We start from the raw sequence: 23,875 nt of genomic DNA, 5'->3' as shown, positions 1-23,875 counted from the left end.
TAGAGAGCATATTAGTCAGCTTGGACCAATACCACAGACTGGGCAGCTTAAACAACTAAATTTTATTATAGTTACTATGGTTTATTATAGCTGGGAAGTCAAAGTATCTGAGTTCCTTGTGAGAGCCCTCTTTCTGGCTTGCAGAAAACTACCCCCTCTCTATTCCTCACATGGCAAAGAGACAGAGAGCAAGCTAGCAAGCACTAGCTCTCTGATGTCTCTTCTTAGAAAGACATTAATCCTATGGGGTCATGACTCCATGCTATGATTTTATTTAATTTTAATTACTTCCTTAATTATAGGTCCTATCTCCAAATACAGTCACCTTGGGGTTTGGAGCTTCCATACATGACTGTAGAGGGACACAATTCAGGCCAAAGCAGAAAGATTAAGTGACTTTCACAAGGTCACAGTATTGTTGAATAGAAGAGCCTGTATTTGAGCAGTTAGGCACTGAAACCCCTGTTGTCAACCTTCCTATAACTGTCTGTGAGTCTCATAGAGGTTACAGAGTTGGCCAAGTTTGTCTTCTAGAACTCTGCCTTTCTGTGTTCTGTACTTTTGTCATACCCTTCTCACCTGCTCTAGTACAACATCCCCATGTTCCAGCTCCTCAGGATTCATCTAATTTGTACTAAAGATTGATTCATTCCAAGAATATTTGCATATTTATGAACAAAATGCCTCAAATAAGAATACCCGTCCTGCCAATAATGGGATGTTAGCTTTCTGAATAGATGAGAAACATATTTTAGAAGAGATTCTTTTCAAATCTCTCAGATTACTCCTTACAGAAGATTGTGGCACTTTGGAATATGAGTGCGTAATACAAACATTTTCGGCTAGTTTAGTTTTTCTTCTTTGTTGCCTTAGAAGAATATTATTTAATTCATTCTGTTAAATATCTACTTCCCTGTCCTTTTCTTTTTAGTAACAAATATTTCTAGCACCTATATCAAGCACCTTGCTCAGCAGGGGAGTCTGCTTCTCCTTCTTCCTCTGCCCCCATTCACAGGCTTGCTCTCTCTCTCTCTCATTTTCTCTCTCAAATAAATAAATAAAATCTTTAAAAACAACAACAACAACCAAAACCCCAAACATTTCTTGAACACTTTCTATACATAGGACATGAATATAAATTTAAAGATACAAAATGGCCCTTGCTTTCAAAGTATAATTTAAGTGTAAGATGCTAAGTCTCAGAGAAAGATCTAAGAAAAAGTAATATGACATTTCAGAGAATGAATTTAGATAGAACTGCAATTTTTAAAAGCTTTATTTTATTTTATGAACACTGAGGCATTTCTGAAATCTTTTGAGTAGGTAGATGGCTTTATCAGAATCACTTTTAGAATCACCTTTATAATATAAAGGGGAGGATGAAGAGGAAGAGAGTTCAGAACACTGTAATTGTCCTGAGGTAAATTCTATAGAAAAAAGTAGTTGTAAATAGTAGAACACATTTGTGAGTCCAGTGTTTGAGGCTTAAAGTCATATTTGTATAAAAAGTTTAGTGTTTCCCCACATTTTATCATAAAGGATACAGGATGTTTCAAATATTTAGTAATTGGTATGACACAGGACTTTAACAATCAGAACAGGGAACCGGCCAATCAAAATAGATTCGGTCTAAATTTATAATTAACAAATGTGACCATACTGGTATGTACTGGTTGAATGTCAGATCTGCTTTTGTCTCTGGTTGTATAGTCATGGATCTCATGATTTGAAAAATTTTACTCCTTAAACACATTTCAGGGGCACGTCGGTAGCTCAGTGGGTTAAGCCTCTGCCTTTGGCTAGGTCATGATCTCAGCATCCTGGGATTGAGCCCCACATCAGGCTCTCTGCTCAGCAGGGACCTTGCTCTCTGCCTGCCTCTCTGCCTACTTGTGATCTCTCTGTCTGTCAAATAAATAAATAAAAAATCTTTAAAAAACAAACAAACCACATTTCAGAAATTAAGTAAAAAAAATTCATTTTCCAATTTCTTAATTTAATAATATACTTCTGTAATTTATATTAGCTTAAGATCATTATAACATACTAAATTGATACAATTTTAACATTAATGTATGACACTTGGTTGTCAGTTGGTCTATATGGTCTTATATCAGGCAAGTGTTTAATCTCCATTTGACATTTTGAAATGCTAAAATATTTACCTAACTTCATAAATCCCTAGGGGACAGGTGGACTGCTGTCCTCAATTAACAGTGTTGATTTAAGTCCTGTACCTCAGAGCCTAGAGATGTTTGAAAATCTCTCTCTCATACACACACACACTAAATATTTTCATAATTGACATATTATTTCGTTGCCCAAGTATCTATCACTCTCTTTTGTTTTATACATTTATGTTATAACATTTTACTCACCTTGTCCCTGAAGGCACACACATTTATAATCCTTGATTTAGATATTTTTGTGTTTTCAGAGACATCATTTTGTTCATGTCATAATCCAATTCCAATTATAGTGAATTATGCTGTGATCAGGTTTTAAAAATTCCTGAAGTAGCTCTATCTCTTGTGAAGCACTGTTAACTGAGAAGACTTTACCATTTATAGTTGGCAGGTTCTGCTTGAGCTGAATTCACCCTGACCTCCATTTTAGTTCACAGCTTTCAACTCTTTTACATTCTACTTTTGACCTTCAAAATTATTTTGACGATCGCAGTTGACTTTTTGTCGTATGTAAAACTTCTCTTTTTGATTTTTGTTTTGATTCTTTCCTCTACTCACATCCCTTGCTCTTCCTCTGTAGCCAGTCCTCTTGAAACTCCGTGTTCCAATCCCCCACTGGAAAAAGTATCTGTGATCTTCTGTACTTCATGATGGTGCCCTTGGCCCATCTGAGCCCTCAGGGACCAAGAGGCAACATTCTTGTGCCATCATGGTTTGCCTGATATCTTCCCGTCCTTTTTCCATTCTTCCCCCAGGACCACATGCTGATGCTGCATTAAAGCGCTGTCTAAGATAGGGCCAAATTTGAGCTCTGAGTGTGCTGGTGTTCCCCCTTATTGTTTCTTATAAAGATGATGGATCATTTTAGTTAGGACGAAGTAGTAGAAGGGCAACCAGAAGAATTCTGAATGGTTACAGCCCAAGTGGCAGACATAATGTGTTTTTGATGAACATTAATGAGCTAGGGTGTACCTCAGGGACAGTACATAACAAGGACTCCATGAGAGACATTATGACTGGACCCTGTGCTTCTTGCTTCTATCCACAAAACTCAGTGTCTGCATACCCTGACTTTGACACTGCACTGCCACAGTGAGTAGGAGAAAGTGTGGGTAACACATGGCAGAACTTGGGGAAATTTTTCTTTCTTCCTTTAAAAAAAAAAAAAGGCAGATGGTGTTTTGAACACAACTTGCCGTAGAACATAAAAGCATGAGAGTTCTGGCTGTTTGAAAGAGAAAAAAATAAGTTGCTGTTTTTTAATGGTAAAACTAGTTTCTTCCAGGAGCTTAAAGAAAAAAAAATACTTTGAGAAATGGGAGTGAACTGCAAGATAGGGTTTGTGTAACAAGTACCTAAAACCACAGAAGTCACATGGGCTCTTTCTGCTTTGCTACTTTTGACTGCTTGTCAGAGAATTAGACTTTTAGCTTCCCCTGTCCCGCAAGGCCACTCAACCATGTGCGAGCTGGAGTAATCTTTATTCACAATGTCTTTACAAAGGCTCACACAACAGGGTAGCAATGGCAATTTGGCGGACTACTGTGCTGGTCCAGTGTTTAGTTCTTACCCCCAGCTCAAGGGCAGCTTGCGAATGGATGATAATAGACGGATTCAAATGCTGGCTGACACTGTGGCTACTTTGCCTCGGGGAAGAAAGCAGGTATGATTACTGTTTTGTATTTTCTAAGTGTTCACGTTCTCTTGAGCGCAGAGTTGATATATTTGTCTGGCTTCACACCGAAATTGTATTTTAGAGGCTTTGGAATTACTCACTAAGAGTATGGGTGAGGAAGGAGACAGGGAGCCCCCAGAGCTCGAGGACTAGTCCAAAAGATTTAAGACCATAATAAAAAAAAATTTTTCCAGGCAAAAATTTGAAAGGAGATTGTTTTTCTCGTGTGAAGAGGTATCGAGGTAAAATGAAAATCGTTAAGTACATCGAACTTACTTAGTGCATTTAGACATGGCCAGTTTGAGAATTATTGATCTTTTCCCCTTGGATGTGTCTCATTGATTCCTTCCTTCCCAGGTGCACTCCTTGATAGTTATTTCCAATCCAAGGAGAGTACTTTTTCTTCAGGACAAATTTTGTTGACTACATTATTTTCAGTGCTGGGGCACAGACACTTTCCTAATGTTATTGGGAATTAAGGCTTTTATTGGATGTGTGAATGGCTGATTGAATACCAGCTCAGTCACTTCCTAGCTGCGGGACCTTGGGCAAGTCATTTGCCCCTCTAAGATTTAGTCTTCTTTTTTCTATAATGCTGATAACAATAGAACCACCCCAAGGAGTTCTTCTGTGGCTTAAGTGAGGAAGTGTGCAGTGCTTAACACATGACTGATGTGTAGTATGTGCTCAGTAATTATGCTATTGTTTTTCATTTTTATTGCAAGGTATTTCCCTAGAGATGAAAACTTATTTAGAAAAAACCATGTCCAGTTGAGTTTGTTTCTTTCATTCTATAATTTCCAATTTTTCAAACAATATTTTAACCTCTTCAGTTTTTGGTTATGTAACTTGTTATCATGCTGCAAGGACATATCTGATTTTAGAATTAGAATTACTTTAAAGCATGGAGTTTTGTCCTCAAATCCTACTGTGCATCACGGGCTCCTCATAAGCCTCCTAATTTCAGGATTAGAGAGTTAGGGCATAGAGGGAGAGTCATGATCTTTTCTCAGTGATGTATATAGCTGATTCCTCATTATTTTTCACAATGAAGATAAAGGCATAATTTGCCATGGCATGGATTTTTGATCTTTTTAAATCCCAAATGCTTTTATGACATTAAGCCTAATCAAATGATGAACATTTCTATTAATTTACTACTTGCTTGAAAATAAAGCAGCTGTGGGAAGTACCAAGATCTTTATTCAGGTTTCAGATATAGAGCAGTGTAGGAGGTACAGAGATGAGAAGAACACGTTTCCTGGTCTTGTAGGGTTAAAAATTCAGTAGGCAGAACCAATAGGCATTATACAACATAAATGCTCAAAGCCAAGGACATGCCTTTTAAGATAACCTTGAAGGATACATATTCCAGTGATTGAAAGGTATTCCAGAACAAGGCAATAATTAATGCCTAGGCACAGATCTGGGGGCCTTCAGGGCACCTTGAGGTAACAGCACATTACTGTGTCCAGAGGACCCAGTAAGTGTCTGTGGGAGGGGAGGGGAGACCTCAGAGCTGGGCTGCTTTACGAAACACTTGAACACTTCCCCTGATGAAGTCGTCATTTGACCAGCACAGGGAGCCACTGGGTGTGTTTGAGCAGAAGAGGGTTTTAGGAACCTCACTTGAGAAACATGGTGTGTCGGTAAATGGGTAGGGGTGAGTGGCGAGGGAGCAGCTTTTGCAGTAACTGGTGAAAGAAGAAGTGGATGAAATGGAGAGGAGACCCAGAAACTTGGGTGTGAAAGGCAGTGAAGTTGGAGGAGTCACATCTGGTTTTAAGCATGGGTGAAGACGCGCGGACTAAGAGAGGGCAAGCGGGAGGAGGTTATCGAAGGAGATAATGAGGGGGATTGAGACAGATGAAACACACTGTGCATACGTCTATAATACATACAAGTGAACATATACATGCACACATTCCCACACCGATGAATTTATCTGATGTTCTCCTCTTTTTAGGTCTACTCTTCTCCCTTTTCTTGTATTCTTTCCCATAGTAAACCCTACTCAAACAGGTTTTTCATCCTGTTGTGAGAATTACTGTAAGAAAAAAAGAAAGCAAAACAAGCCTCTTCTACATGATACTTCTGATTCTGTCCAATTATCATCAATGAGACTCGATGCAAATTTATCCCAACATTTCAGAACTTTCCAAATGGATGTTCATTTCTTTTAAGTGGTTTTGAGACAATAATCACCCATTTGGCACCGATTGAATTGCAGGCAACAAGATCCCTGTGAGGCAATCCCAGGAGCAGGTGTTTCTCTGCCCACTGTTATTTTCGACACTTTCAGGCTGACGTCAACAATTCATACTTCTCGTTATTGTTGGCTTTGGTTTCTGCAAAGCTTTATCTGGTGAGCCTCTAGTTTCAGATGACTCTTCAGAAGCATTTGGGTGTTTACACTCAGAATTGCTTAAAAATAGACTTCTGTGTGTGCATATTATCTCCATACCTGTATTTGTAGGAGGTGATAGACATCGCAGTGCAGCTTCTACTTCTGAACATGATTTCAGGGGGGGAAAAAAATCCGTGCAATGGAAGACACAGTGGGAAGGAGACCAGAGGAAATGAGGAGAGGCTTTGTAAATGTGGTGATGCCAAAGGCGTAGTGATTGTGCCTGATGGGACACTCGTCTGAGGATAGTAGGTTGCATCAGGAAGGCAGTGTTCACCAAAGGCTGTCACAAGAGCCAGGGACCTGAGGACCAGGCCAGAAGCTGGAATGTGCCTCAGTAGTACCACAGGCTGCCTTTGCCTGCCAGTCTTGGGGTTATCTAATTATTGCTCCAACGCAGCTTCTGAAGGGTGATTTCACGTAAAAGCTCAGATACAGAATTTTGTTAAGTGTGTATTTCTAGGGTGGACTCTGCCCTCCAGGAGCTTTCTCCTTATTTCTGGCTCCAGCCCCATCTGGAGCCAAAACTCCTAAGTGTTCCTAACTGCAGCAAAGTATTTTAAGCATCCAATGAACACTTCAGGTAGAAAACTGTAGGAATTTCACTCCAATAGAATTTGGAAAAGTGTCCTCTAATCTAATATTGTGACACACCTGGAATCAAGAGCCCGCAGTTTTTCTTAGAAAAGACGCTCATGAGTCCACAATGAGACTTCTGCGGGAAGCTGCGACATACCTTTGGGTTCCTTAAGGGCACTTACGAGTTAGGAAACTGAAGTCCACTCCATTAAGCAAGTATCTTAGCATAGTCTGCAGCACCCTGCTCTCTCAAGGCTTAAAAGGGGAACAGGGGAAAAAGCTATATTCATGGAAGACATCAGTGAGAAGGAGGCAGGGACTAGAAAGTGAGCAGGGCACCTAACTTGTAGGTTTTTGAAACAGTGGAAACAAAAGAAACACGGTCTCTGTTGATAAGGAACCTCTCCCCACCCCAGGACTTTCAGGAAATGAGCACACTGAGTGGGGACCAGGAAGTAACAATCTGTTACTTAGCAGCAGAAGTGGCTACAGGATTGAACTTGGAGCTCCTCCCTGCCTGCGGCTCTTTGGCTAGCCCTAACCCCTATCTTTTGCAAACTGACAGCTGAAATATCTGGTCTTGGCATCCTACTGAAGAGGAGCACTGTGAATCACTGCACAGCAGCAAAAATTACATTTTGAATATCAATGCCAGAACTTTTAAGTCATCTCACTAAAAACAAAAGAGGAATCATAAGCTCACCCCCAGGCATCTTTCTATCAGTGGCAGTGAGGGGTTAAGGAGCTTTGTCTAATCAAAGGCGGTAATTGAATGTGTAATTTGCAGGCCTGCCAGATTGCCCAACCTAGATTTCTCATATTAGATAATGTGTAATAAAAGACAGCTGTTGCCAGCATATGCTGTTCATCACACACTGGTTCCTCATTCGTGTGTCTCGGTGTCATCACGGCAACCCTGAGAAAAGACTCTGACTTTGAGGGCATTCAGGAGCACCGCCTCCACTGGTTAGATCCCAGAGCCGGACCGCACACTCTAGGAGAAAGGCTGCAGGAAAACATCTTCCAAAGCTGAGACCTTCCATAAGGCCGCAGGCACACTTCTTCCCACTTTAGCAGGTAGTCTGGTGTGTGAACAAGGTTGAACCCTGAGAACATTCCTTTCCACATCGCCTGAGTCTGACAGCCCAGATCAAAGACAAGGAGGCTTTGTGTCAAGATGAGGCACATGTCAGAGAATTTGATGGTTCCTAATTTATTTAAATTCTTTTTTATTTAAATATTAGGTGCCTAAAAGAGGTTCATCGCTTATCCAGAGTAGAAACTAATTTATAATTCGACTTAGTCTGATTTTTTTGTGTGTCACTGATAACCCAAATCAGTCAGTCCACAGGAACCGAGTCTCTGCCATGCATCTCACATTGTGCTAGGCAAATATTTTCAGTCAGACAATTAGATAGAAAGGTTAGGAAGAGAAAGGTGGGGCAGTTTCCTTCTGTGTGGAGGTCTTGGATTTGTCTTCTGGACTTACAGACTTTAGATTTGAATTTAAATAGAGTGGTTTTTTTTTTTTTTTTATTTAGAAGGCAAGTTTGCAGGGGGACCAGATGGAATCTTGAGGTTCCCATCAATGCTATGATTATTTGCCTGGCAAAAGGGCATTTAAAATTGCTGAGAAAAGAGTGGAAATTTTAATAACTCATTAATTCTTGTTATCATTTATTCGTTTGGCAGTTATGTATTAAGGCATTGCTATCTTTCTTTGCTTTCTATTAGTCCTTTCTCTATGGTTCTTATTGTTTTTGGATTGAGATTTTTCTTTTTTTGTTCTTTTTTTTGTTTGTTTGATTTTCATTTTTAATGTTGCCTCGTGTTTGGGATTTTTTAAATTTAATTTTATATTTTTAATGATTGCTCTTGAGATTTTCTTGTGAATATTTAAAATCTGCTGAAGGACAAAACTGAAAAGTATTTCAACTCAGTGGATATCTTTAAAAAAAATTTCCCTTTAAAGGGGCGCCCAGAACTACCTTCCACCTTCCAAATGGCAATACTCTCCTGACATGAGAAAGGCTCATTCTCATTTGCAAAACTGTTTCATAAACCCTCTCAGTCGCCCTGGGAAAAAAGCACTAGATTGTGTAGCTCCATCCACTACTTAAAATGAAATGTTCTGCTTCTCATTCACACCAAAAAAAATAAAATAAAGTAAAATAAAATAAAAATAATAAAAAAAATTTAAAAAATTCCTCCTGAATTTGAGAATTTGATCTTTCACCACTACTTATTAACTTATATTGGTGTCTAGTAGTTTTACTTCTGTTTGTCTATTTAACTATTTTTAAGTTTCTACTCTATTCCAGGCCCTGCTCTAGGCACTGGGGTAGAAAGTAAAATAAGTACATTCCCCAAGAGGCCCAAAGGATATCGGTAACTATGTATAGAAGAAAGGTATTTGATCCAGCGTACCCCTTACATAAACATACATACTTGTCTCTCTATATATGAATATCTGAATAATATGATGACTACTGATAGCAAAAGTAGTATTTTTAGAATAGAAACCCTAGTTATGATAACAGTGTAAGTAGGTATGACCTACCTAAGTACCTTAAAATCAGAAATGAGGGTAAAAGCCAAGCAGATAGAAATAATGAAAATAGATTAAGACAATGTGAGTGCAGTATTCGGGAGAGATGAGAATGCTGGCCAATGTCAAGTTCATCTCCTCCATAGGAAGGCACCATATTGCATAGCTGAGCGGTTCCTGCCCATGTGTGTGTTAGGTAGGGCAAACAGGCTGAAATAAACCATATACATTGTTGGAGGCCTTGTACACTGAGTCCTTACAAATGGAAAACAAATACTTTTTACCAAATTTAGAAAATTTTTTGGATCTGGGCCAACCTAGTGCCGTCTTCAGAATGATATACACGGTTTGAGGCCTAGAACTGAAAAGACAAGGAATTACAAAATGTAATTAATTTACACCGAATCAACAAGGGAAGATCAGCTCTTCTTTACAGTAGCTTTATTGATCAATAAGCAAATTCTGAACACCGAGCCATTTCAGAAAGTTTGTGAGAATGCTGACATTTGGTACTAGGTAATTCAAACTCCTTATCAGTGATAGAGGCTTCTCTCTGAACAAATGCCTTAATAAGGATTTTGTTTGTGCATTAATTTCTTTTATGTGTTTTTTTTTTTTCCTGATTTTTTCATCTCCTTTTTGTCTTATTTGTAGTTGTTTGGACAATGTGTTGCTCTTCTGGCATTTTGTTATTCACTGATAGACAACAAGCATATCACAGTGGCAGTGAAACACTATGGCTTAGCTAGTAACATAAGGTGGCATTTTTGGGCCCCTGGACCAAGACTTGAGAAATGGCTAATTAACTTGTGTTAATTCCTAAAGGAATAAAATAAAAACACACACAGACTCACAGCAATCACCTGAGAAACAAGATGCTTCCTTTTGCTTATTTTTCCTATTTACAAGGGTAGAATATATCCTGGAAGTTTATGTGTATATAATTTTTTTCCATAGCATGCACTGGGGGTAAGGGGCCAGTATTCATACTGTTTATAGCATTCTGAGGCTCCCTTCCTTTCTTGGCTGGAAATCTCATTGACTTTTCCAAAACTATTGCAAAAATAAGTCATAAAGCAGAACTGAGATTTTGAGTCCCTGTTTTCACCTGAATTGTATTTCTGTATATGTATTGATTCTTTACAGATTATTATAGCCTTCTAAAAACAGGAACATATTGAATTTTTACAATAAATACAGTCATTTCATCAGTATCAAAAAAGTATCAAGTATTTGGGTTTTATATGCCATTCTATGGGTGTTGTTTTCTTTGGATTTCTGTGTGATTATAAAATGCACTGGTTAATTTTTCAGGGGCTATTTTAAATACAGATTAGATATGACATTTTTTTGGAAGCTTTAGAGTTTTGCCACATTACATGAACTCTTTTGCCGTGGTATATTATTATCTGAGCCTCTTTTAGCCTTTTAATGCGTGAACGTTCCCTTTCTCGGCTCTCCTTTTCTCCCAGTAGAGAATGGAAATTACTACCCTTACATAACCATTTCCCACATCTGGGCCAAGGAAGGTGATAAAGAACAAATTCCTTTGTGATTTCGAACATTTTATAGATGTGTCTTAGGACCTTTTGATAATGGTGTGCTTGTTATATTTTTCAGCTTGCTTTGACGAGATCAAGTTCTTTAGGTGACTTTTCCTGGTCTCAAAGGTAAAGAGATTCATGTATTTTTTGTTCTCTTACCAGCATGCACTCACACACACACACACACACACACACATAGTCTTAAATACTACAGTTTACCTGAATGTCAGCCATCTGTAACTGTGACAGTTACTTCATGATAAGAACGTGCCAAGTGTGAAACTTTGATCTTCATGTGTATTTCTACTTTATTATTACAGAAAGCTCATTACTGTGGAAAAACAAGATAATGGAACATTTGGATTTGAAATTCAGGTGGGCAGTTTTCTGTTTTCCAGATTTTATTTTATTTTATTTTTAAGATTTTATTTATTTATTTGCCAGAGAGAGACAGAACAAGAGAAGGAACACAAGCAGGGAGAGTGGGAGAGGGAGAAGCAGTCCCCCTGCTGAGCAGGGAGCTGGATGTGGGACTTGATCCCAGGACCCTGGGATCATGACCTGAGCTGAAGGCAGATTCTTAATAACTGAGCCACCCAGCCACCACTCAATTTTCCAGAATTTTCATGAAGAAAGTAGCTCTGATAGTTTTATCTTAGCAAAGAAATAGTGAAGTCAGGATTAGAGAGTGATGAACACTGTGACTTTTATTCAATGTGCTGTGGTTTGTTTGGGGTAGTTTTTCAGGATGCTAGGTATCATCAAGGAAGGAAAACTTTGAAGCAGTTGAAATAAAACCCCTGAGATATGCTCACCTTCTTGTTCTCAGTTGCTTTAGTTTTCCTGTAAGTCTACCGATCGGAAATGCTTGGTATCTACCAGGTCTCAAATGAGAAAGTGAAGGACTCTTTACAAATGTGCATTTTTTTAAAAAGGATTTTATTTATTTATTTGACAGAGAGAGAGAAAGAGAGAAAGAGAGAGACCACAGGCAGGCAGAGAGGCAGGCAGAGAGGCAGGCAGAGAGAGAGGGGGAAGCAGGCTTCCTGTTGAGCAGAGAGCCCAACACGGTGCTCGACCCCAGGACCCTGAGATCATGAACCGAGGCTTAAGGCAGAGGCTTAACCCACTGAGCCACCCAGGTGCCCCCGGATGTGCATTTTTATATATTTGCATTTCATATATGTTTTGCATCATCATTTTTATACTGTATATGAGATTTTAAATCTATACTTTCGTATCCAAGAAATACTTGAAAGCATGTAAATTTGTGTGTATGAGGCTGCATGTATTCATATCTATCTCCTGTTACATTTGAAATACTGAAACTTTCATCTCAGATATACAGAAAAAATTTGGACTTTTTTTTTTTTTTAAAGATTTATTTATTTTGAGAAAGAGAAAGACAGAGAGTATGTGTGCGTGAACAGGAAGAAGGGTAGAGGGTGAGGGAGTGTGACTCCCAAGCCGACTCCATGCTGAGTGTGGAGCCCCATGTGGGGCTCAGTCTCACAACCCTGAGATCATGACCAAGCTGAAACCAAGAGTCAGAGGCTTAACCGACTGAGCAACCCATGTGCCCCTGGAGTTTTTTTCTTAATGACGGGACCTTACAATTATTATTGGAAACAATTTAGAAAAGTTGGGTTTACTTGCATGTTGTCTCATGCTCTAGGATGTTTCTAAGAGTCTTTATAGGTTTCTATTTCTAATAGCCTAAGAATTTCATTTTCATTTTCTCATTTGCTCTCTGCTCTTTCATGGCCATATGTGTAAAGATGGTGAATCAGTTCAAATGAAGCCTAATACAATTAAGTGCAACAGTAATAGCTTAAGTATTATTATTTTTTTTCTTCCATCTTTTGCATTTCTTTTAGGTGTCTTTTGCATAATCATACTTTTACAGTGCATATCAGCTTTTAGGTCTTAGCTTTGATGCTGCTTTCAGAAAATTTTTGTGACTGAATATCAACCTCCAAATTGGAAAGTCGGTGTGTATTTGAAGATGAGGAACAGGAAACAGCGAAATAAAATATGTGTTCTGAATAAAGAAACAGAATGAGTAGGGAGAAGGCTGCAAGAGGAAGAAAGATACTTTCTACTTTCTTTTCTTTTCTTTTTTTTTAAGATTTTATTTATTTATTTGACAGACAGAGAGAGATCGCAAGTAGGCAGAGAGGCAGGCAGAGAGAGAGGGGAAAGCAGGCTCCCTGCTGAGCAGAGAGCCCGATGCAGGGCCCGATCCCAGGACCCTGAGATCATGACCTGAGCTGAAGGCAGAGGCTTAACACACTGAGCCACCCAGGCGCCCTACTTTCTACTTTCTGAACTATTCTACTTTTAAATTTGGTGTAATCTGTAATTTTTCTCTCAGGGTTTGGAAGCATAGTACTCTCACTTATTCCCCATTTGCACAGAACACTCTTTTTCCATTGGAGAGATGTAGCACTCTTTGTGACTGCTTCTTTTTAAATGAGAATTATCCACAGGATGTGTAGCAGTTGCTACTGGAGACAGGATCAATGACCACTCATGTATTCTATTTAGTGTGACAAATGAGGATCTTTTTTCTCATTCTTTTGTGATATATGTCACTGTTTCCCTGTGTTTCTCCCCCAAACCACGAATGCCGACTCTACATGAAGCAAGAGTCAAAACTATCCGTAGTGGACACCAGGCTGCAGCACCTTGAACCTTTGTAGGTCAACGCTGAGCTGATGATTTCACTTCAGATTTGCAGCATGTGCCAGGGAAGCAGGAACTCTCTCCTGTGCCAATTCCCATTTAGAGTGTGCTTTCCATTGCCAGCTCTGCCCCCTAATCTAGTCTTTAGCAGTCCTCAGATTTGCAGTTGCCGCCAAGTGGGGGAAATGCCCTGGGAACCTTTGGAAGACCAGATAGAGCCATAAGTACTCCTATTGAGTGCCCACTGTTAACATGTATTTGGGTTCTGGTCTCCCAAGTGAAGGGCATGTTGGAAAAGAAACAAGTCCACCCCCTCTTTGAATTTCCATGGGTGCTAGGTTTATACTGCTGATGAGAATCACATGGTATGGTAGCAGACAAACATCAGATTCCCACATATCAAGTTCATACTCTCTCAGTGCTACCTTGTGGGGTTTTTAGGAGTTTCAATGAAATAACACATCTTAGAAATTACTGAGTAATATGCCTGGTACCAGTAGATCAGCCAATGGCAGGTGTTGCATGAAGGTCACTGGGCCTGAGGGAGTGCAGTGTGACTTTTGTACCTCTAAGAAATTAGAGGCGATTGTTATGTCACTGGCTTCTAAAAATGGGACCCAGAAGACCGGGTGAGAGAGAGGGAAATTATTTCTACCCATAACATTGGGTGCTCTGCCTTTTCTTCTCCATCCCCAACCCACACATTTTACACTGCTTGCAAATGTTGGGTCGGCGGCTCCGGGAATGCAGGAGAAACAATAGAAATGACTGCAGGGCCGCCATCTTCCAGGTCCCCTCCCCCACTTTCCTAATCCTTGACTCTCCTGCCATAAGGATGTATGCCCAGGTCACGTCTCCACAAGTGTGGAGTCTCTACACTCCACAAGCCTCCACAACCAGATACCTACGCAAGAAACTGGAACATCAGGACTCCCCCAATCCTCCAATCCCCGAATACCGTACCTTATATGGCTGTGAGAACCTATTCCCTGTCTTAACCCAGATAAAAGACCCACTCGACACCCGGTGCGACTTCCCCGACTCTCCTCTTTGGCGGAACCTTGACTGAGGGCACCTTTAATAATTCTTGCCTTGTGCCTACCTCGCCTGGTGTCGTGTTTATCTCACCTGTAAAACCTTATAGCAAACATATGAGCCAACTGTGTAAATCAACACATTTGCCCTCCCTCTACTCTGGACCTAGAGGGTAGATGCTCACTGCTAACAAGATTTGCTATAACAGTGGTTTCCCAAAGGAGTGACTGTTAGAGCTTTGGCCCATGTACCCCATGAACCGGATTGCCTTTCCATTCCTGGAAGTGTCCAGGCTCTAGCAAGAACACTTCCTGGTAGAAAAGCTGTTTAAGAGGTCTCTGCCATAGATGGGAAGTATATTAACTGATCTTTAAAAGGATCTGTCTACCTTTACGATATGGGGGATTCAACATGCCTTGCAGAGAGAATAGAAATTCTTTCGATGTTAACAAAATCAAGTTTCTAGGAGTTGCTTGCATATGATTGACTTCTGGTTCTGGAGCCTGTATGTATAATAAGAAGGAACGAACATCAGTCATTAACTTCTCCACAAGGAAGCGGTGCTGTAATGTGGTTTAATTTTAGGAATCACATTACTTCACTCAGGTGCTGATTTTGATTCTCAGTGGAACGAGGTTTTATAACTTAAATGTGTGAAAAAGGCAAATATGTTTGTTATAGGTCATTGGGCCACTCTATCTAACAATATTTATGCAGTATTCTTGGTACACTTTGACACAAAAACAAAAACAAAAACAAAAACAAGCTGCTTTTGCCAAACTGAGGCAAGAGATGAAGCATAAGTTTTTATAATCTGTTTGGGGGGCTAATGAACGGGTGAGTATTCAGGGCAGGCATAGCAGAAAGCACTTAGACAAGAAGGTAATCACGTCAATTATAGTACTTTTGAAAAAATGCAGGGCAGATTGTCATTATTTGCAGAGCTCTGATTTAAAATAATTATTGTTGGCATATCTCCCTTCCTGGATGTGTAGTGTTCCATATGCTGCTGTAATGAGTGCTTTAGCTTGGGAGAAATACACAGAGATTTTTCTCTTTGCTTTTGGCTACTATTGTTTTATCCCATTGGGAAATAAAAAATCTGATTTTTCTTTTTTTAAGATTTTTATTTATTTATTTGACAGACAGAGAGCGTGAGCACAAGCAGGGGGGAGATGCAGGCAGAGGGAGAAACAGGCTCCTTGCAGGGGTCGATCCTAGAACTCTGGGATCATGACCTGAGCCCTTGAGCCAAAGGTAGACGCTTAATGACTGAGCCACCCAGGCTCCCCAAAACCTCATTTTTGTTAATAGATATATAATAATGAGAGCATCAGGTGGACTTTTAGGCTTGAACATACATAATCTTGAATCAGAGTGACCATGAATGGCGTGGAGGAGTGTCAGGCAGAAGAAGAGGCAGAAGCACACTCCCCGAGGAGTAGGGAGCCCCATGGGGCTGGATCCTGGGATTCTAGGATCAGGACCAAAGCTGAAGGCAGATGCTTAACCGACTGAGGCACCCAGGTGCCCATCCCCCCCGCCCCTTTTTAATGGATAGGGCTGGCTACAGATTGCACTATAGAATTTCAAGTTTGGTATTTTTGTTTCAGTTCATATTCAAGAAAGCCTTTCCAAATTGTTCTTGGTACTTACCTATTATACTGCTTAAGGAAATCAATACCATTTTATTTTTTGACACGTAGATTTTGAGTTTTGAATAGTAATTATGTATCACTTTAATTTTTACAGACTTACAGGCTCCAGAACCAGAACTGGTGCTCCTCAGAGATGTGCACTCTGATTTGCAAAATCCAGGAGGACAGCCCGGCACACTATGCGGGCCTGCAGACTGGTAACTTGTAATTTTGCTTGTGTTAGGAATTATTTAAATGGCAAGAAAAATTTTATGATGTCAAAGGTTGTGATGTGATTGCTGCTGCGAATTTTCTTCACCCCTTCATGTTGCTAGGGTTTGGGGCTTGCTTCTTTTGTTTTATTTGGATGTCTGGAGGGGTTATTTAAGCAACTGTTCTAACAACTCACTTTTCTTGGCATCTCCCAGGTGATGTCCTTGCAAATATCAATGGCGTGAACACAGAAGGCTTTACCCACAAACAAGTTGTTGACCTGATCAGATCTTCGGGAAACCTGCTAACGTAACTATACATCTGCTTCCTCTAGGGGCTTCAAAAATGTTATGGTCTCTCATAATGCCTGTTGAGTGAATGAATAGGCTTTTGTTCAGGATCACAAGAAAAGAGGCCATGTACCATAGCTTTGGGACTGGGTACAGACATTCTTTATCAGTTCCTTTTGTTTCTCAAGGTTTCCTCAAATTTGAACATACTGTCAACATCTGAAGTCAGAGGACATCAATAGCTCAAACGTCTGTGTGGGAGGGATAGCATTTAGAAAATTTATTTTTTTATGTCAGATTCAATGAAACTGGCACACATTCTCTTTGGTCAGAGAGGAACTGGTCCAATTTCCATGTTTGATACAATCTTGTGGTTAGAACAAATGAAAGGTCAGAAGGGCTGAAGTTTTTATTCTGATACCACAAGCCCATTGTTTTTCTTTTCTAGTGTCCCATTTGGAAGGAAGGAAAAAGTCTGCTCAATCCTTTCTGCCCTGTAATACACACATTCACACCTACTAATATTCCAGACTTACTAATAGGAGAGTGGCCTCCTCAACTAGAGATTTTACTGACTTTTCCACCATACCATCCTTAGAACCTAGTAAGACTTCAGTAATTAGTAGAAAGATGGAATTTGCTCAATCATTAAATGATATTTATTGAACAAAAACTATGTTCCCAGCTTTGCGATAGGCTTAGGAGAGACATGGGCAAAACTCTTGTACTGCTTTATTGATTGTGGGAGGAGATGGACAAGGAAAGCCTCCAGAAGAAGTAATCTTGATATTTCAATTATGATAATCGCTGTTAAGAAAGTAAAATAAGGAATGGGATAGAATACTAAGAGGACTGCTGTGTAGTTTAGGTGTTGAAAGGGATCTTATCTGAGGAGAGGAAATCTGAACTGAGACCTAAAGAAAGAGAAAGAATAGTCATGTGAACTCCTGCTGAAAGCGTTTCAGGCCAAGAGGGAGGTCTCTGAACTCTCAAAATGGGCTTGGCATGTCCAAGAGAGAGAGACAACCAGTGTGATGGGTGGTTGGCAGATTCCATGGGTCTTGTCGGGCCAAGTAGTTTGGGATTTATTCAGCCCAAGGTGGGTCTTGCATTACCTTCTTCATTCTTCTCAGCCACCTTCTGAGGTTAGTTTTATTTCTCTTTCTAGAGAAAGCGACTGAAGCTTAAGTTAGGTAGAGTGGAGATCAGTGATCTAGTCAGTGACTGGGCTAGGATGTGGCCAACTGCTCTGGATGCCAGGATCCATTCTCTTCAGCTGCCCCACAGTTGCTCCTTGCAAGCTGCCCATAGAAAATCTGTGGGATGCTCTTCAGTGATCCTAGTCTAAAACTTCAGAGATGCTCTGGGTGTGCGTGGGAGTAGTTTTGAAAGATGACTCGTGATGGTAGAGGACTTAGTCCAACTCTGGATCTTATGAGTTCAGGGTAGAGGATGGGTGTGCTCTTTCCTCCAGAGAAACGAATCTGTGAGGTTGGAGCCATGTAGAATCCAAAGGGAAAAGGTAGCAGTTAGAGTCAGAAAGCTACGTTTCAAATGGGTCAAGTGGGCAGAATGCAGGGATATAATTAAGGAATAATGGAGGGATACGAAAGGAGATACAGAGATCAGGAAAGTGAGAGACATCTGTCTAAATACTGAAGAGAACAACCGATGTGTGCCCGTGGCTCTGCGCATAGACTTCTGTTGCTTGGGCGGTCAGATGGGCAGTTGGAGTCCTATTGAAACAGATTCACAGGATCCTCACCAGTGCCCAGAGACAAGACCACCCTCATGAGAAAGCAGACAAAATCCTGGCTTGCATTATCATCTCATTATCTTGGGAATGATGTTATTAGAAATAGAGAAAAACAAGTGTTGGTGTTTCATGCTATTGTTTTACCATGACTTGAAAATCTCTGCATCTTAATATAATATTTACAGCTTACTTATCAGAAGGAATTTGAACCATTATTTTAAAAATGCCTAGGTGTGTGACTCACACATGAAATTTGTTATCTTATTCAGATTGCTGACTTAATAGTCAAAATAAAGGCATCAGCATGAGCCCACAAAATAAATCAAATCCATCAGGATAGAACAAGTCTTTTTATTTTTAGAAAGACATTTGGTGTAGGGAGTAATGAACACCTTTAAACTGATAATTCTGGGATTGAAGTTTATAAACTTGAAAGGTTCTGAGATGTGAGAATGATACGAAGGTTATTATCTATAGTGGTTCTGGCTCTGTTTCTTCTAGTTGACAAATTAAGACAATTTACAGAGGTACAGTTTCTTAGAATCCTAGGAAAGAAGGAACTTTTTCCCTTTTCCAAGAAATGGCATGATGATTATACTGTTTGCAGATCCCTATTATATATGTTGTTTCGTTGCTGGATCCCTCATGCTTAGCACGGGATCTAAAGTCTGGCACGTGGTAGATGCCCGGGAAGTATTCACTGAATAAAATAGGTGATTTCAGTCAGAGCCCAAAAGGATAAATTCCAGTAGAGAACAATAGTCATTGCCATGTAGTGGCGTCTATAAAACAAGCTATAGTTTACAAGTTAGCCAACATCTTTCCTTTCAACCACCCTCTCTAGGGGATTTTTGTTTTGTTTTGTCTTTTTTGTTGTGTTTTGTTTTGTTATTTCCTTTCCCTGCATATTGTCAGAAGATTCGGCCTAGGTCCAGATACTTGAAGTGCCGTGGGGATTATAACATTTATGTTGCTTTTTAAAGTATAGTCTGCTCTCCAAGTGTAGTACTTCATAAGGATGGTACTTGTTTGAAAGGATCACTCATGCCGCTCCTGTCCCCCACCCCCTTTTTTTTTCTTAAAACAGGATAGAGACTCTTAATGGAACAATGATTCTCAAGAGAGCAGAGCTTGAAGCAAAGCTGCAAGTTTTAAAGGTAATTTAATTTAACACAGTGAGACACACTTTTCACCCTTGAATGTGTGAGTGGTAGAATAAAAATGTATTTGAGGGATTGAAATAGCCCTTGAAGATGAAATGTCGTGATGAGTCTAAACTGCTGAATTATCAAGAGCAACGCAATTACCTTTACAGGAATATTCAATTCCACAAACCAGGGCAAATCACTTTCTTCCTTCCTCCTTCTGTGTTTCTAGGAGGCTCAGGAAGGCAACAGGAAGGCACATCACTTGAAGAACTTTCCACTAATGCACCTGTGATCTCTCTTGAGTTACAGTTGGGGGGGCGGGGAACAAAGGAGGAATTGCTGTTTTTTCCTCGCTTTTTCCGCTTTTTCCGTGCTGCAAGTGTGCCCGAGGGCCCGGAAGCTTTGCTTTTCCATTGTCCTCTTCTGGGTCCTTCTGCCCTGCATTATTCTTCCTACAAAAATCATGTCCCTCTGCTCCTGTGGCTGTCCCTGAATCAACTTTCATTGGCAAACACGCAATCAGCTTTGAAGTGGAAAAAATGAAGTTTCCGGGAGATAGTACACAATGCAGAGAGTTCAGAGAAAATTCCCTGGGAAGGCTTTTTGAGGGTCTTGAAAATCTTGGTTTGTTAGACTGGTGAGGCTCTGCCAGGCTGTGAAGTGCAGACCCTCATTCGTGTGCCTTTGAATCATGATCCTGTAGACTCCATGACCTCTTTTTTTTCCCAGACATCTCCCCTGCGTGGCACTGAGGTGGCCAGGCCCCAGCGCTTACAGGCAGGCTGCACAGTTGGACTGTGTTTTGCAATAGTTGGCATTTATGAATTTTCTTTATGAAGTATGCACTTCTTAATTATTGAGCCCATGAGGGTAGAGTTACTACGTCATCTTTTATCTTGTATTCTTCTTCCCCTCATACCTAGTTCATCGATGAGCCCTGTTTCCTTCTGCGTCAACACTGATTTTATACCCTTGTCATTTTACTTGTCCTTCGGATATTTTGAATTAATTTGTAAAATTCCTTGAAAGTTTCCTCTGTTCAGAGTTTGATAGGAGTTGACATTTATAGAATAAATATCAATTGACGCCTTCATGGTTTCACCTTTCCTACTTCAAACACAGGATCCTGACCTCTTAATTTAGGTCTTTTATGTACTTCAAAAACATTTTATCTTTTCTTTATACACTTTTATGTAGCTTTTATTGTTTATTCTTAGGTGCCTTCTAAGTTTTTCTTGCTACAATAAACATGATTTTTTAATTTTCAAAGATCTCTTAATTTGTCGCTATTAATTTTTGTGTAAATTTTTAAATCCGATAGTCTTGCTGAACTCTATTCCAGTGTTTGTAGATTCCCTTAGATTTTTTCATAGAGGCATAATATCTGCAGATACTGAAAGTTTTGCCCCTTTACCTCTGGTTATTCAACTACAGTTGATCCTTGAACGGCACAGGTTTGAATGCTTGGGTCCACTTATATGAAGTTTTTGCTCTTTTATAAATGAGGGCTGACATTGCAAATGTATTTTCTCTTCCTTGTGATTTGTTTAAAAATATTTTCTTTTCATTAGCTTACTTTCTTGTAGGAATACAGTACATAATATAACATAAAAAAATCTAAAAAAAAAACTGTGTTAATCAACTGTTTATGTTATCAGTAAGGCTTCCAGTCAACCTTAGGCTATATTAATGAAGTTTTTAGGGAGGCAAAGTTATACATGGATTTTTGATGGTGCAGAGGTCAGCACCACAAACCCCTGTATTATTGAAGGGTCAACTATATAATTTATTTTTCTTCTCTTACAACATTGATCAGGATTCCTGCAAACAGTGATAATCTTATTCTTGACTTTAAAGGGAATGCCTCTAACATTTTATCATTAAATTTTTGTATGGAATAAACAGGGCTTCGTATTATAGGCAAGTTTTAAAACTGTCAAAACTGAATTTGTTTTTACAAAAAAAGACAGTATTAGTGAGGATCTTTTTTTTTTAAGTAAACCTGGCTTTTTCACCTTCTCATGGAAAAAGGAAAGAAATGTACAAAATAAACTGGTGGTGTTATTTAAAACATAACTGAGCAATAGGTCTACATTTCATGGAATAAAGCATTCTACAAAAAACACATTTCATATTTCTAGGCAATTTCTGCTCCTTCGGTGTTTTCTCTTGAAATTTTAAAATTCGTAGCTACCAATTTTTTCAAATGAAGTATACATTTTTCAATATACTCATCCTTGCCCAGAATATCATAAGGACATTAACATATTTAAATGTTCATCTTAAGGCCCCATCTTTCCTATTATTGCTTTGCTTTGGAATCAATTTTTAGAATGGAAAACTACGTAATTTTGTTCTGAGTAGCTTGTAGTGAACACATATGGTAATGAATTGAATTGAAGTGCTTGCTGTTCTCTGTTCCTTCCCTCTGGGTTTACTTTCTTTTTTGCTGTAGTACTTCTTGCAAGGAAGGGTAAGCAGGGCTTTCTTTGTCCAAACAAATCTTTCACTGCTCATGTTGAAGGAGAGTTTTATTAGGTGATTGAATTATTCTCAGTTGATGTTTTGCCTCCTTAGCCTTTTAAATGTATTGTGCCTTTGATATTTTTGCTTATGGAAGAGCTTTTATTGTTTATCCTTTGTAGGTAATCTGCATTTTTTATATTTTCTTCCAAAAGTTTTAGGGTTTTTCCTTTTTACACTTAAGTCCTGGATTTGTCCAAAATTGATTTGTATGTGTGGTATGAGAGGATTATAATTTTCTTTAATTTCCATATCAATACTCAGTTCTCCTAGTACCATTTCTTTTAGTCCTTCTTTTCCTGCAAAATGACTTGCAGAGAAGTTTCTGTTTTTAAGCAAGTTTCATATATGCATGGATTTTGTTATAGGCTCCATATTCTGATCCATTGTTTCTCTTAAACTCAGTTATTATACCTTTGCAATAAATATTGGTATCTGGTTGAACAAACCCTCCAGGTTATTCTTAATTCTTTTGATCGTCTATATAAATTTTAGAATCAGATTATCAAGTTCTATAAATAAATTTTGGAATTTTGATTGATACTACATTTTGTATAGCTAGCTCAATTTGAAGACTTAACATCTCTATAGTATTGTGTTTTCTTAGTGATGGACGATCTCACCATCTTTTTTTTTTTTTTTTGCCCATGCCCCCACTACCTTCCCCTTCCAGCAACCACCAGTTCTCTCTATTCATGAATCTGTTTCTGCTTTTTTTGTTTGTTTGACTGGGGGTAGTTTTTTTGTTTTTGCATTCCACATGAAAGTGAAATCATATGGCATTTGTCTTTGTCTGACTTATTTCACTTAGCATAATACCCTGGAGGCCCATTCCTGTTGTCACAAATGGCAAGATTTTATTCCTATTTATGGTTGAGGAATATTCCATTGTGTATGTATACCACATCTTTATCCCTTCCTGTACTGATGGACACTTAGGTTGCTTATATACCTTGGTTATATTTTTAAGTGATACAATAAACTTAGGAGTGCATATATCCTTTTAAATTAGTGTTTCTGTTTTCTTTGGATAAAAACTCAGTAGTGAAATTATTAGATCATATGGTATTTCTATTTTTAATTTTTTGAGGAGACTCCGTTCTGTTTTCCACAGTGGCTGCATCAATTTGCATTCCCACCAATAGTGCATGAGTATTTTTTTTTCCATATTCTTGCCAACACTTGATATTTCTTGTTTTTCATGCTAGCCATTTTAACAGGTATAAGGTGATATCTTATTGTGGTTGTGATTTACATTTCCCTGATGATTAGTGATGTTGAATGTCTTTTCATGTATCTATTAGCCATTTGTATGCCTTCTTTGGAAAAATGCCTATTTAGGTTCTTTGCCCATTTTAAATGAGATTATGTGGGGTTTTTGATGTTGAGTGGTATATAGTTTGGATATTAATCCTTTATTGGATATATTATTTGCACATATCTTCTCCCATTCCATAGGTTCCTTTTTGCTTCAGGGATGTGCAAAACTTTTAGTTTTGTTGTAGTACCATAGTTTATTTGTACTTCTGTTTTCCTTGCCTGAGGAGATATACCCCAAAATAGATTTAAGACCAATGTCCAAGAGATTGCTGCTATGTTTTCTTTTAGGAGTTTTATGGTTTCATGTCTCACATTTAGGTCTTTAATCT

General features: G+C 39.0%; 1 protein-coding gene across 4 annotated transcripts in view; it reads left to right on the top strand.

Moving 5' to 3' along the window:
- Positions 1-23,875, top strand: part of CYTIP (cytohesin 1 interacting protein) — a 73,810-nt gene that overhangs the window by 40,075 nt on the left and 9,860 nt on the right. For 2 of the 4 annotated variants that reach the window (XM_032355635.1, XM_032355634.1), the window contains 5 exons: positions 11,016-11,065; positions 11,260-11,314; positions 16,412-16,514; positions 16,725-16,818; positions 19,643-19,712. In XM_032355635.1, the coding sequence (XP_032211526.1) occupies positions 11,016-11,065; positions 11,260-11,314; positions 16,412-16,514; positions 16,725-16,818; positions 19,643-19,712 (372 nt within the window). Of the gene's footprint in view, positions 1-3,494; positions 3,850-4,465; positions 5,511-11,015; positions 11,066-11,259; positions 11,315-16,411; positions 16,515-16,724; positions 16,819-19,642; positions 19,713-23,875 lie in introns of those variants that run through there. The other 2 variants (XM_032355632.1, XM_032355633.1) reach the window with 2 other exon arrangements.

This window comes from Mustela erminea, chromosome 8, assembly GCF_009829155.1.
Source record: "Mustela erminea isolate mMusErm1 chromosome 8, mMusErm1.Pri, whole genome shotgun sequence".
Classification (NCBI taxonomy): Eukaryota; Metazoa; Chordata; class Mammalia; order Carnivora; family Mustelidae; genus Mustela; species Mustela erminea.
The sequence above is the reverse complement of the archived record's forward strand: the minus strand, read 5'-3'. Positions and strand labels throughout refer to the sequence as shown.